Source organism: Chaetodon auriga, chromosome 1, assembly GCF_051107435.1.
Source record: "Chaetodon auriga isolate fChaAug3 chromosome 1, fChaAug3.hap1, whole genome shotgun sequence".
NCBI lineage: Eukaryota > Metazoa > Chordata > Actinopteri > Chaetodontiformes > Chaetodontidae > Chaetodon > Chaetodon auriga.
Window position 1 is genome coordinate 21052397 of NC_135074.1, and position 14572 is coordinate 21066968.

General features: G+C 41.8%; 1 protein-coding gene across 2 annotated transcripts in view; it reads left to right on the forward strand.

Annotated features, from left to right (window-relative positions):
* fam189a1 (family with sequence similarity 189 member A1) overlaps positions 1-14061 on the forward strand; it is an 83074-nt gene extending 69013 nt beyond the window's left edge. For both annotated transcript variants that reach the window (XM_076729412.1, XM_076729404.1), the window contains exons 5-12: positions 3754-3861; positions 5966-6126; positions 8138-8273; positions 10081-10159; positions 10253-11020; positions 11445-11516; positions 11918-12240; positions 13220-14061. In XM_076729412.1, the coding sequence (XP_076585527.1) occupies positions 3754-3861; positions 5966-6126; positions 8138-8273; positions 10081-10159; positions 10253-11020; positions 11445-11516; positions 11918-12240; positions 13220-13417 (1845 nt within the window). In that variant the 3' untranslated portion in view covers positions 13418-14061. The remainder of the gene's footprint in view (positions 1-3753; positions 3862-5965; positions 6127-8137; positions 8274-10080; positions 10160-10252; positions 11021-11444; positions 11517-11917; positions 12241-13219) is intronic.
* The last annotated feature ends 511 nt before the right edge of the window (positions 14062-14572 follow it).

Consider the following 14572-nt stretch of genomic DNA (forward strand, 5'->3'; position numbering starts at 1 on the left):
CTATTAGTCAGCCGTCGCCTGTGGTTTTTGTGGTGTGTTTGGCACCGTTTGTTCTCGCTGTCCCAAATCAGCAAATGTTCTGCCAAATGATTTTTGTTGAATTGGTGTGGAAAAAAAAAAAATGTCTTACTGGTTATTCAGCCTCTATTTCCCAACAACCTGCACACAGCGCTGGTACAGAAAAAGTCACTGAACACATAGTGACACATTTCTAATAATGTTAATAGAAATGTTCGAGGACCAGCTGATTTTCTTCTCATTGATTCATTTGTGCAGCTCTGGGTTGAAAATCTGACAGTAGATCTAGTTTTAGATTCTAGTTAGTTCTATAGCTTCAGAGCTTTCAATACTGTCAAACATATAATTAAGATAGTATCACATTGTATTGAAAAGTATCTAAGTATCAATACTTTTCACTTATCTTTCAACAAGTAAGACAACATCCATCCACAGCATAGGAAGGACATATTCTTAATTTGTATACTGGCCAAATGAGGAGACAGAGTCACGGTGAAAGACATGAGCATGTCTTGCTGGTGTGTTTTGTTTGTCTCTCTGCAGGGTTCTTTTAAGGACAAAAACAGACTACTGACTTTGTTCTCATGTTCTCCTCTGTTGTTTATTTACGGTCTTTTCTTGTATATGCAGAACACACAGCCAGCTGCTGATCAGCTGTAGTCTTTGCAGTGTATTCAAAGCTTTTATCATGAGATAAATGGTGATGTGAGGATCATTAATCTGCCTTTATTGGCACTAGTTGTGAGGTCTGATAGTGTGCCGGAGCCTTATAAAACGCATTAAGCTGTGTACCAAGTCAAAAGAGTTGGGTCTCAAGATTTGAGTAGTGGCCTGCCGTTGGCTTTCAGGCAGAAATCCAGAAGAAACATCTGGATTTATTTTGATTTGGACGTCACTGAGTGAGTTGTTGTTCATCTAGGAGGACAGACAGATCGTGATCCACCTGGATCTGTCCAGCTCCAGGCTGTGACGATCATTTCTGGATGTTTGGTGATTGGACCATTTAAGCTCTGTAAGTCTGAGATGAACTAGTGTTCTCTGTGGAGGTTCAAGACTCTTCGAGGTATTAGAAATGCTTTTCCTTTACTACGGAGTATCTGTATTTAGTGCTTTATGAGAAGTGGCATCACAGAGCTACAACATCTGCTGCTTCTGTCATTGGGGGTTAGAAAATCTCTGAAGGACCCCCCCGCCCCCCATAACTGCTGCAAGGCTTCCTGAGGAAAAAGATGGGCTTTCTGTCAGATGCTGTAAAAAGCTGCTTGGGGATGCTAAAGAGCGTGGAGACGAGTACTGTGACCTGCACTGAGACTATCAACAGAAAGTCCATGTTGGCTGGAGGAAAGCGGGGTGCTGACCTTTGCTGCTTCAGGAGGAGACGGAGCATGTGTGCAGTTTGTGTCTGTTCAAGACAGTTGAGGATCAACCAATAAATTGCTCCTTCTTTCTCCACACTATTGCTGTTTTCAAAAAAAAAAAAAATCTTTGTCCACGTGAAAACAGAACAACATAATTGTAGTGCTGTCAAGAGCACGCCAAACCAACTGGCGGCGATTGGCCAATCAGAAGCCTGAAAAAAGCTATTTCCAGTCAGCTACCTGCTACTAGAGGTCCAACCCCTAAATTAAAGATGCGTGGGATTCATAATTTTCCAAAAAGAGTGAAGTTGATGGCAGGTTTTGTGCCTGCGACTTGGTTGGGTGTGATAATTCATTACAGTGGAAATCCTAACTTCTTTTACTGAACATCTTGACTCTAACAGAGTGCAGATTGGTTCCTCTGCACTACGTTACAACACAGTGTTCACTGTGATGGATCACTTTCCTTAAGCGGGCTTCAAGTTTCTACAAGTTCATTTTCAAATTGTACTGAAATAAATTCAATAGCTGCCTGGTCATCAAAATTAAATACAAAGTTTTATTCCTTCATTTATTTAAGCTGTTTTATCCAGATATCTCATCTTTACAAAGCTACTGTAATTCTTGCGGAGCTAAAAGCAGTTACAGTCTCCTTTCACCAGTTCTGTTTAAAATGTCACACAGACTTGTGCTCCATCCACAAGTCCTCCAGACTTTCCTCCTCCACAAAACATGTTCCAAAACTGTTAGCTTCCAAGGCAAACATGTATCAGTTGTATTTATAATTGGCGCTGCACAACTTCAGCTTCACTGGTTTCAACTCATCTCTTCTTTAACTTTCAGCTCACATAGCCTTGATCTTTGGCAGCTAGTTACTGGACATCAAACATGTTTGAAAAACAGTTGCAGGGCGGGCAACTCAGAGCGTCTCAGATGCCAACTTGATCCATTTTACATCACAAACTTCAAAAGGAATGGAAGTGTGTATAATAGGATCTGGTTGGCAAAAAGTCGCCGCCTGCCTAGCCTGAACCTCCTTCACAAAGTCAGACAACCAGCCACTTCCTGGTGGATGTTAGAGGGGGAGACAGCTGTCTTTTCTGCAGATTATCAGCAGCCTAATGCAAGTGGGGTTTTGTAATGTCACTGGTAATTATAGGCCTCCTGAATCTGGTGAATAATCTGTGCGACAGGCTGGAAAACACTTTGTGTGGCAACTGGGGAGCTTCATTCATGAGCCTGTGTCCACAAAACAAAAAAGAGGTGTAGTGAGGTTTTAATTCCAGTGCTGCCTGTCTTTCCTGTTCTTTGTGTGATTCATGGATATTTTGGGGAAACATATTCCTCAGGTTGAACGTACCTGTTGTGTGCCAGCACGGTGAATGCAGATATCATTGTGCTTTTGTGCACCTGTGTGTATGTATAGTAAGTTTGTGCTTGTAGATGGAGCATTTCTAACAGGATTCACCTCCTGTTGTTTTTCCATGTAATACTTAAATTGAAACATCCCAATTCAAAGTCGCTTCCGCATCTTTTTAAATGAGATTCAGTTTTTCACATTTTGAAGCAGCACTGCAAGTCGCTATCATCCTTTCTCCTCTCAACATGCTCCATGTGCTAGACAGTTGCTATTTCCAGAGCCAATTTCCAGGCAGGTGCTATTACTGTTCCTGCGCTCTTCTTCAGGAAATTAATTAGTATAATACAGTTATTATAGGTTCATTTGTTAGGACAAATAAAACTCATCACAGAGACAAAACGGAGCCCCAAACAGAAGACTAGTGCAAACAGCGATCATAAGTCTTTTCTCTGATCCGGGGCGCTGGGCTAGTATTTCATCAGCATGCACATTTATTTTTGCTGACAGATTCAATACTGGTTTGTCCCCTTGCTGTTCACTGCATTGCAAATGTGTATATGCTTGTGCTTAACCTTGGATATTTATGAGGTTGTTTTCTCTATTATTGTCTGCTAGGCTTGCATACATCGTATTTCTTTTTATCAGCATTTAACCTTTTTAAATATATTCAGATGTGCTAACAATGCAGATTCTTCTTGGTGCAGATATTTGTAGAAGTGTTCTCTCACTGCAGTAACACCCTGCTGTGCTTTTCTAAACTTGGTCACCTTCCTGGTGATGTCAACGACGGTTGTGTCACCTTCTCTCCTTCCTGTGTTTCCCCCTCTTGTTGCACATTCACGTCTTTTTCTTCTTATATTACTCATCTGTCATGTTCAGGATATTAACTATCTTCTCTTCCTCACCTTCTCTCCTACTCCCTTTTCATTTGTCATGTTTTTCCACACTCCTCCTCCCGCTTCCTTCTTTTGTTACCCGTTCCTCTAACAGTCTCCTCGTCTCCCCCCTCTCCTTTAGGAGCTGCTGTTCAGCGTATGTGCCCTTAACGTCATCTCCACCATTGTGTGTGCTCTAGCCACTGCTATGTGCTGTATGCAGATGGTCTCCACTGATGTGCTGCAGATGGTGAGTGTGATGAAAGAGCAGACGACAACAATAGCTGACTTTATTTTCTTTTCAGTGACCACCCTGCAAAAAAAAAAAATTCTTAGACACTATCATCAGGTTAGATAAACACATACAGCTCAGGATGATGTACCAGCATTTATCCATTTTAAGGTAGTGGAGAATAATGTTGGCGTTTTTGGCTGCAATCATCCTGCTCTGTAAATATAGATTAATGTAAACACACACAGTGAAGGTCAATTGCCAGATTCCTCCTTCTCAAAAATATGTTTGATTTGAGGAAAACAGCTTAACATCTCCCTGGATTTTATCCTCAAAGGTACACCGTCCTCAGTATAACCGTCTTTTGTCAATTTATGTGGAACAATGAAACCATTACCAACAGCTAAATGCTTTCAGTCATGAGGGAAATTAGCATGGCCGAGCTCCCTTTGTGTTTCACACCAACAATAGTTATTTCATGCCTTCGAACACATCAACAACCGGGGAGGTATAGAGCAACACCGCCAACATGATAAGAAATCGCTTTGCAGTAACACTTGATGCACAAGCCTTTTACACGTTTTATGGACTATGTTGTAAATTGTGCTGAAACAAGTCTGAATATTAAAGCCCTGCTTGGTTTGATAACAGGATGAAGTGGCAGGAAATCAACAATTATATAGCAGCTAGTAAAATAAATTAAGCTGAACTCAGATTACAAAGGACAGATATTCATTAATTTCACCTCCATCCAGTCCATCGCACGTGCTGCAGATGTATGAGCTTTGACCTTTATGAAATGTTTGAGTCAACTGAAAATCAAAATCATCATTATAGACATATTAAGAAATGACTATACGTATGTGAAAGGGATGCAGCTTTTTAGCATCTTTCAGCTCCTAGTTTTGGTTTTCGTTGCTGTTGTGTTTCACTCTCAAAGCTCTCATCAGCATCATCTCCAGATGCAGCAGGCAGCTACCTGCTCAGCACCAAACAGCAGACAGATAAAGTTAGCGAAGAGCAAGTTATCCTAGCATTTAGTCAGATATTTCCCTCAGGAGGATGGAGGACGGAGGACATGGGGATTGTATGTCGGTGTTAACATGTTGTTACCATGGCCCCGGGGTTACTGCAAACAGCAATAACTGTATAGATGAATACTTTTTGATCCCTGGGACGGGACCATAGAAATAATGTTATTACTTTATCAGTGACTGTTGCAGAAGAAGGGACATAAAGATGATGAAGAAGGCAAAAATAAATTCATCCGAAGGCATCTGAATTATACTGCAATTAAAAATGGGACTGAAACATCATTCTCACGTTGACATAAGGGCTTAATTCACAGTGGTCCCTGCCTCGATGGCCCAATTTCAGATTATCAAAGCTGTGGACACGTCACTCTCAGACCATCTTGCTGTCACTGATGTGAATTAATTAATGATTAATTAATGGTAATGATTAATTTTTTAATGCTTTCTGATGACCAGTGAGTTGGGGGCAGGTGTATAGCACCTGTCATTTCAAAGGACTTTCAATAAAAGCATTAAGAAAAGATAAAAAGATAGAAAAGAAGATATGAAAAATGATTTTAAAAAGGGTCAAATAGACTGTAAAGATAAGCTATAACAGAATAAGACAAATGAAACAGTAGAAAATAAAAGCACAAAAGCTTCATAGAGTCTCCAAGAGTGGCCTCGTTTACCATTTACCACAAGAGGTGTTAACCTTTTATTTAGCTCAGTAAATTTAGCCAAGTCAATAGCAGCAGTGGCAGCCTTGAGATTAGAAAAGCAGGCTGGCTGTGACTGGAAAGTTGTCCCACTTAGGAAAGTCTGAGTGAGGAAAGTAAACGAGCTGCTCTGCATTCAGACCTGCTGATTGTAGCGCTACTGAGCAAGGCATTAGACTTGCAGTTACTGCAGTGGATCTTGTCCAGTGACCAACAGCACTGATGTGAATACGTGTAACAGCTTGAAATAACAGCAGAGAGGTGCTCTGAAAAGACATATTTGCGCAGCCATGTCTCTCAAGATAAATTATGGTATGAAATAATGAATAAACAGCTAAGTGCCGTGTGTAATAAAGGCCTGATAACGGGTGTTTTAATGCTGTGTTTCAGTTTATGCCGCACAGAGCGCGAGCTCTAAATGCTGACTGTATGACCCCCCATGGAACCATTCTCCACCAAACACTGGACTTTGATGAGTTTATTCCTCCCATCCCCCCACCACCATACTACCCCCCGGAGTACACCTGCACCCCCTCAATGGACGGACAGAGGTGAGAGACAAAACACTGCTCATCAGCATCACATAGTGCTAACACAAAGCAAGCATCTAAGCAGTGCATCTTGTGGGATATGTGGATACTTTCAGGGGATAACAAAATGCTATTTGTTAATTTGGTAACAAATAGTCCAAAGATTACAAGACATTGTCATTATACACAATAGTCTGCTTGTAAATCAGAACCCCCTTTAAAAATGTATAAATGCCTTGTAGCCCAGAGTACTTCGGCAATCCCCTCTTTGTTAAACTTTCAATGACATCTCAGTGGAAAAGCCACAACTTTGGATGAAGCTGCTTATTACAGCACAATACAAAACAATAAAATTCATCGTTACTGTCCACCATTGTGGAAATAAACACATTAAAAGCATCCAATTAAACATCTGAAACATCAAATCCAAGCACAGCCAAGCAGAACAATCCACAAAATCACAATATTTGTCATATTAAGTGAAGTCAAGTGAGTTTAAATTACTGATTGCTGTGGAAAAAAATGTGTGGGTACTATTAATTAATTAATAATTAGTAGGATTCCTCCAACATAAAGCACATCCCAGAGGAAAGCAGTTCAAATTGTATACCAAATCACTGCATTTTCTTCTTAAAATACATTGTGCATTGTTTCAGGCATTTTATTTTTATTCAATTCACTTGGGGAACTTAAGTCCAGAAATCCAATGTTGCATTTCTATAGAGGCCCACCTCAAAGTTTTCTGTAATATGTATTGAAAGTAGAAGTCTGCTGGTTGCTGCAAGTGATCTGTAGTTCAGAATGCTGTCCCTGGCTCAGTGCCTCCTCCTTGAACTGCCTTCATATCTGCAAGAGGAATGAGTGGGAACTGACAGTCAGACTTGAACATTTGTGCAAGTTTCCAGTTTTACACAGTAGCGCACATATATATTTTTTCAAGATACATTTCATATTGAGACTTTAACTGTTTCTTTGAACTCTGCACCTGCTCCTCCACAGACGCCTGCAGTGAACCATACTGGAGATCTGCAAGTGACATAAAACTGGTATTAATTTGTGGAAGGAGCAGCAATGATTGCAGAGTTAGAATTAGAAAAATTGACCACAGGGCAGATAGAACAGGATCTGAAGAAAAGTTTTTGGAGGCACAAGTCCCCAAGAGGATGCACACCAAAGAAAACAAACAAGACTTTTACTGTAGCTGAAACTATGATAGAATCCGTGACCATACAGATGCCAAAAGCAACATTTGCATCCAAAGATAAACCACATCCATCATATTAAGCAGCAATGTCATGTCTCTTTATCTGACTATGACCGTCACATGTGGCGGTATCACCCACGGTCAGCTCAGAGCTTTTCCCTTTCGTTAAGCAGCTGCGACAGCCGTGATTCTCAGCTGTTGAGAAGGATCGGTTGACCCCTCCCTCATCATTCCCTCCATTTTCTTGCCAGAGAGAGTGCTGCTGATTTAGCCATTTGGCAGGAAGCCACATCTGTTTGTCAATTATGCCATAAATACATACGAGGCAGAGGAAGCATTTATGGCGTCCCTGCCCGGGGCCAGGGATGTGTCATGACATCATCAGGCCTCGGATGATTGGTGGAAACTCTCAGGTTGTATTTCATGCTCCGCCACTTTAGAGGAGAATGGAGTTGTAATTAAAAGATATGACTGCACGCATGGCTGCTTATTCTTAATTGGCACCATATGAAACAGTGGTGGTGAATAATACACTGCTCATACATATATCGTCTGGATTGGCGGGTTGGGACAAGAGGATATTTTTCATTTTTCCTTCCTTAATGTTTTTAATAGACAGTATACTGTATTTTTGACAGTTCTAACGGATAGTCATTCTTGCTGTGCCAATTTCTTTAACACTCTGCACTCAATGTGACAGTGACTGTGACTGGCTCAATGATCTCCACTCTTTTTATTCCAGTTATTTCAGATATGATTTGGATTTTTATTTTGTTTTGTGTGTTTGTTTATTGTTTGGTTGAAACTCTGCTGTTATGCCCCTGACAGAGGCCTGCATCTGGACTTTCCCCATTCTCCCTTCAGTGCCATCTATGGGGTGCCCATCAACAGCCCAGGGACACTGTACCCAACTGACCTGCCTCCTCCTTATGAGTCTGTGGTGGGTCAGACCCCCGCCAGCCAGGTGAGAGGAATCAACCGGGTCTGCCTTGGAAGCAACTGTTTCGGCTGTATTCACAGCTGGGCCTCGGACATTACATTTATGTGTTCCCAAAGTGAGAAGCTCAATCCTTTAACCTTAAATGTGTGTGCAGTGGCAGTAACATTACTAAGACTCTACAGTCAGTGAGACTGTGCTTGGGCACATCAGTGCTTTGAGCTAAATGCAAACATCAACATGCATCACCATCTTTGTTCGGCGAATGTTAAGATTTGCTCATTAGCAGTAAACACAATGTACAGCTGAGTTTTGCAGGTATTTCATCACAACTCAGAGTACTGGAGAATTTTTGATGAAATAGCCTTGAAGGAACGCTATGCAGAAATCGTACAGTCAAACCTCCTCAATGGCACCAGAAGCACACTGCAAGCTACTGCTGCTTAGGAGGGTTACATTTGTCATAATAGAAAAGCAGATACTTAAACAAGCTAAAGCTAAGTGAGCTAACCGCTGGCACTTACCTGTCCAACACAAAACAGATCAACTCCACATCGCTCTTCATCCCTATCCTCTCTCTATTTATTCTCATTTCATTCTCGTTTTTCGCCGTTGTCATAGCTTCCATATGGATTCATGCTGCTTACTGTCTGGTCATTGTGTTTTTATAAAGCCCTGACCTTAGCTGCACACTGGTTTTAGCTCTGGGCTACACACCCACTGCCCAAAGGTTGCAGCCCAAAAACTTTCCGATTCCAAAAACAGCAAAATAAGAAGAAAATATAGGCCAAGGACAGGGTCTCTGCACATAAATACACTGCTACACACTTCTAGGCTGTCATAAATGATGATTGAGAGGGATTACTTTTGTGTGAGAGTATACATCTTGCATTGTATATGTTTAAGAACAAGGGGATTTCAAGGTTAAACCCAAGGTTAAAAGTAACTTTAAAGTTTTAAATGTGAATAATGCGACGTTAGAGATCACAAGCAGTTTAAAAGTTTATTTAACCAACCCAACCAATTTGTCAGATGTCTCTCTATAAATGGTTTGTGTTTTTGTCATTTTTGTTAAAATGGTGTTGCTCTGTGTTCATCTCATGTCTGTATTTTGAAATGCTGCCTGTCAAGTGTTAAAGGCAACAATCCCAGCCAACTTAAACACATCATCTGACTTACTGACGCACTCTCCCTTGACTGTCATGTCGAACTGATCAGAGCTTTTTTCAGGCTGAGGCTTTGCTGCATCTCATTGTTCACAGCTAAAAATAACTGTATAATGTGCAAGCAAATCCTTTTATCTTCCATTATATTCTCAGCATCATTTAACACCTGAGGCTTTTAATCCATTATTTCCATTATACACGTTAAATCCATGGTCCTCTTCACATCCACTTTGAACAGTGTCCTTCAAATAAGAATTAGCACAAGGTTTTCTCACCGATAGAACAGCAGCCATAAATAACTGATGGAAGCAGGCACCGATGAATTGATTGTGTGAGAGAACAGTCAGAGGGCAGAAGAAACTCTGATGATTTCAGCCTAAAGACTCAGCATTATGTGAAGTGACTTGAATGTATATATCTTGCCTTGAAAAGCACATTAGTAAGTCTAATTAAAGTTTCTTATTAAACTCTACATGAGTGTGCTCCACTGATACATCTCAGCCGAGACGTTTCTGTTGGTGTGTTATGGTCCTCTAGAGCCCTCTACAGGCCAAACTGTGGAGTAGAACATTAGGTGGTACACGGCTGCTTTTATGCAATACTTCATCTGCTCAATTCATCTTATTCAACCATGTTCACCACCTCCACTAATATTTCCCTCTTTCCAGGTTACCACCAGCATAGAGCAACAGGCCACTGAATCCAGTCTGTGTGAGAGAAACACCACTGCAGGACTCAGCACTCAGGGTAAAGATGTTGGAGCACTGCAGTGAACGTTGCAGAGGATTGTCCATATTTCGCTGGTAGCCATGCTGATGATTCTCTGCTCCCTATTTTCAGCCTCGGTGGACAGTGCATCACTGATGGTTTCCGAGGTGGCCGATCAGGACCAGACTTGCTCCTCAGAGGACTTGTGCTCCTTGGAGGTTCAGGGCTCTGACTCCTCTCCCTATGGCACCCCCCACACTGCCCCCATCGATGGAAGCTGCACCAGCCTGGAACTTTGTACACGCCATCGTGGCCTGCCGAACACTGACGCTCGCCCTAGTGATACAGGATACAGTGAGTCCTCACACACCCAGGAGTCTTTGGAGCGCTCTCCGGACTGGTCCTCAGAAAACTATAGCAATCTGGACCAGGAAGATTCCACGGAAAACACACATCCATGTGAGGAACTCAGGGCTGCCATGCACATATGTGACGAGCTTGCATCAGCCAAACATTTACCAGAGGAGCCCCCTAAAGCGTCAACACACTCTCTCATTAAAGCACGAATGATGAGCCGGAAGCTCACACTTCCTGTCACTCTCCCCCCGCCGCCTCAGCCTTGCTCCCCCACCTCTGTGGCCTCCTCTGGTGGAACTTCAGCCATCAGCCCTTTGGCTCCTTCTCCTTCCCCTTCCCCTCCAAGCAGGCCACGCGGCCCCAGGTTGTGCTTCAGCGTTTGGTCACCCTCCTCCACATCACAACCCACCTCTACCTCAGCCCAAAGTGGCTACTCGCCCTCAGAGAGGCCACGGGGGCTCCGAGCAGCCAGGAGGTACCGCAAACTGGCACGCATCGTCCGTTCCACCAGTGACCCTATCTCCTGCTCCTCTACGACAGGAAGTGAGTGTGGCAAGACTTATACTGCAGCTTAAATACTCGAGTGATCAGCCTTTTAGAGCTTAAACAATTAGTCAACTAATTCATCATTTTTGAGTCATGAAAATAAAGAGAAAAAAGCTTCCAGATTCTCCATCTTAAGCATTTGCAGTTTTTCTCTGTGCTATATAATTATAAAGTGACTTTTGAAGACATAACCTTGGATTCTGAGAACTTGTGATGGAAATGTTGCACCATTTTCTGATATTGTAAGAACTAAACAAATGATAGATCAAATGAGAAAATAATCAGCAGATTCATTGATAATTAAATTAATCATTAGTTGCAGCCCACAGCGTTTCATGTCAATTAGCAATGGTGGCTCACTAACCAGTAACAGCTAGTGCCTTCTTTGTTGGTTCATGCTGTTTCCTGTCTCCCTCTGCAGGAGAAAATTTAAGCTGCGCCTCTGCAAATAACCCTGCTGCTGACGACTCAACTCATACATCACCAGAGCAAGGTACAATCATAGAAACCCGGAATTCATGTAATGGTGGCACATCTGCTGCTTTACAGTTGTACCTGAGGGACAAACTGTAAATCAGGCAGCATGGGGAGCTAATTTAACAAACTCTATTGAAACAAATGATATCAGTTGCCCTGTGAAAACACTGCAGTATCTCCAAATTTGGTGATTTTTAATTATTTGGAAAACTGAAGGATTAAGTATTCCTTTATGATTTAAGCAAATTATCAAATTTAATAAGCTAAATAAACAATTTAAACTCTCATTGGGCCTATTGGATTACCTAAAAGAATGCATTGTCTCAAAAGTAGAAACAAAAAAATCTTAACATTTTTAATGAGCTGATTCAGGATGTGTTCATGTATGTGATTCAATGTGTTTTGACGATTCTGCAGAACCAACGGATGTTTCAGTGGACATAGTTGGAGCTAAACCAAGTCACGTATCTGTGAGGAAGCAGCAGAAGGAGAGCAGGAAAGTTGACATCCACCTTAAACCCAGAGCCCTACATACACACTCCTCCCATGAACGCCCGCACTCCCTGGCTGACCTTAAGATGTACAAAGACACCAAAATACTGGTGGCCAAGTTCCTGGAGCATTCGAGCTGCAGTCTACCTCCTGAAGTCCAGCAGGTTGTCAACAACATCAAGTGTGTCATCAAGTCAGATGAGAAACACATGGAGGAGGCCATTTTTAGTGCCAATGTCATAGACCAGGTAACTCAATTACACTAATGTCATATGATAAGATAATACAAACCAGTAGTTTGCGCTATTTCTAGTCTGTTGGTGAGCATCAACATATAAGACTAAAAGTAGATCTGAGACTAGTCGCCCTGCGAAGCAGTAATGTTGATTGCAGACCAGAAAACAAACATGCGAGATGAATGAAAATTGAATGACACCTTTCCTATTTTAAAGACCTTACCATTAGTGGGACCAAAGAGACTGAGAGTGAGGGTGACATCCAAGAAAAAACATCTTGTTAGATCAATAAAAAAGGTTTATCTTCTGAACAGTGGCAGCTTTAGAACAGACTCAGGTTGTCAATCTCATCTCTGCTTTGTCAGACTTGACTCCACTTTCATTCGTCTCTAAGCTGAACTCAGGCTCAGCTGGTTTGCAGCAGCATGCTAACACACCTACAGCATGTCACACAATTTTTTAGATACTGCTGGTGTTAACTGGCTCCAGTATTCAGTGAATTAAGGTGGTCCAGGTATTAATGAAGTGGATGATGTAGATTTCTTCTCTTTGTGATAGTGAGTGTAAAATTACAGCCTGTTCCATTGATGGAAAGTTAGCATGGCAGCCTCAAGACTACAGTAGCAGTGGAAAAAAGTTGATATGGTATTTCATTATTTTTTAGATCTGCTCTTTGCAACAATTTCTCTCCTATTCACACTCACACACTGTGGCAATTTGCAGTTCAGTATCTTGCACAAAGACATATGGACAGGAGGAGTTGGGAATCAAACCACTAACCCTGCCATGAGGAAGAAACCTGCCCTGTTCACATTGTAAAATGCACCTTAATTCATTTCCAAATAAGTGTTGCTGACCTTTGTTGGGGAGTTGTATTGACTCAAGCAGTGTGTTCCGGCTTCGTTGAATCACATGATTGTTATGTAAAAACAAACCAGACGACCTGTGATGTGGGTCTCTCTTTCATTCTTGGCTATTTTTTGTTACACAGGTGATGACCCAGCGCATCATTGGCAGCCCCAGGAAGCGTGGCCACGAGGATCTTCATCTTCAGAGCTGCGGTGCTTTGAGTTTGTCCCCTTCCATGCGCCGTCCAAAACGCCTCCCAAAAACAACCAGCGCCTCCACCAACCCACTGGTCTCCCCCTCCTCTGAACAAAGCCTTGAGTGCAAAGAAACTATTCTCTGACCACTCTCCCGACAAAGACTTGGATTAGAACTCTGAGGGCATTTCAGGCTGCTGGGGTTGCAGCCACGCTGTGCAGTGCAGTGCAGTGCAGCAGATGTCTGTAGAGTCATTAATAACTCCTCCAGCATTGAAAGATGATTCATTTTCACAGTGTGACTGCAGCACAGGCAAACTGAAATGGTCTGTATCTCCTAGTGCCCTGTGAGACCGTGCCAAGTCATCAGCAGAAATGGTAGCAAACTCGGACTGAGCCTGCCAGTGTCTGTAGTGGCTTCTTTCTCATCATAAATACAAAAGAATGTTTCTCCCTCAGGGGATCTTTTCTACTGAGTTTCATCTCTTAAAAAAGAAACAAATACTCCGCTGGTAAATTTGGGTCTGTGACTGAACGACAAAGGAGATTGTGTTATCAATATTCCTCTTGTCCTCATAAGAAACAGAAAGAAACATGTTTGTATTAAACTGTGAACTGAACCGACTGGGCATTAGTAGCCATTGTTTGCAGACCTTGTGGAACTGTTATTGATTGGGTGGTGAATATTTTGTGGGTTTTGCTGGTTCAAGAACATCACAGATGTGGATTATTTAACTTACCTCATTGTGTTACAATTCTTATCAGTGTTACAATAAAATATGAGTTTGTATCTTGTGGTTTGTGTTCTCATTTCAGTTAATGTTCCGGGATTGTGTCAGTCTGCAGGTGTTTTGAAGTTCTGGTCACGTGGCTGGCCAAAATAATAGAGACACTGGACAGCACAATAGCTTTGTCATAAATATAATCATTGTCAAGAGTCTAATAGCACTGTCTTTTCCCCTTGCAGAATTACTTAAAGTTGGAACGCTTGTGATTGATACACAAGTAATCTCTCAGCAACAAGACCAAATTTTTAAACATGCAGATTGAGTCATATTATCTGCATTATCTTAAAATGATTACAATTTATAGGGGTGGAAAGAATCCAGGTGCTCCTTATCTGATTTACTTGGTGCATACATAGCAGTAGCACATGGTTAAAGGTTTGCATTTTGCCTTTTACATGGGTATTCAGCAGCTGGACTTTCCGGTCAGTCAATGCACAGAATGCCGCTCGGCTGCCGACAGATATATGGAGAGAGATGTTCATAATTATCTTAAAAGAAATTAGGAATCAGACT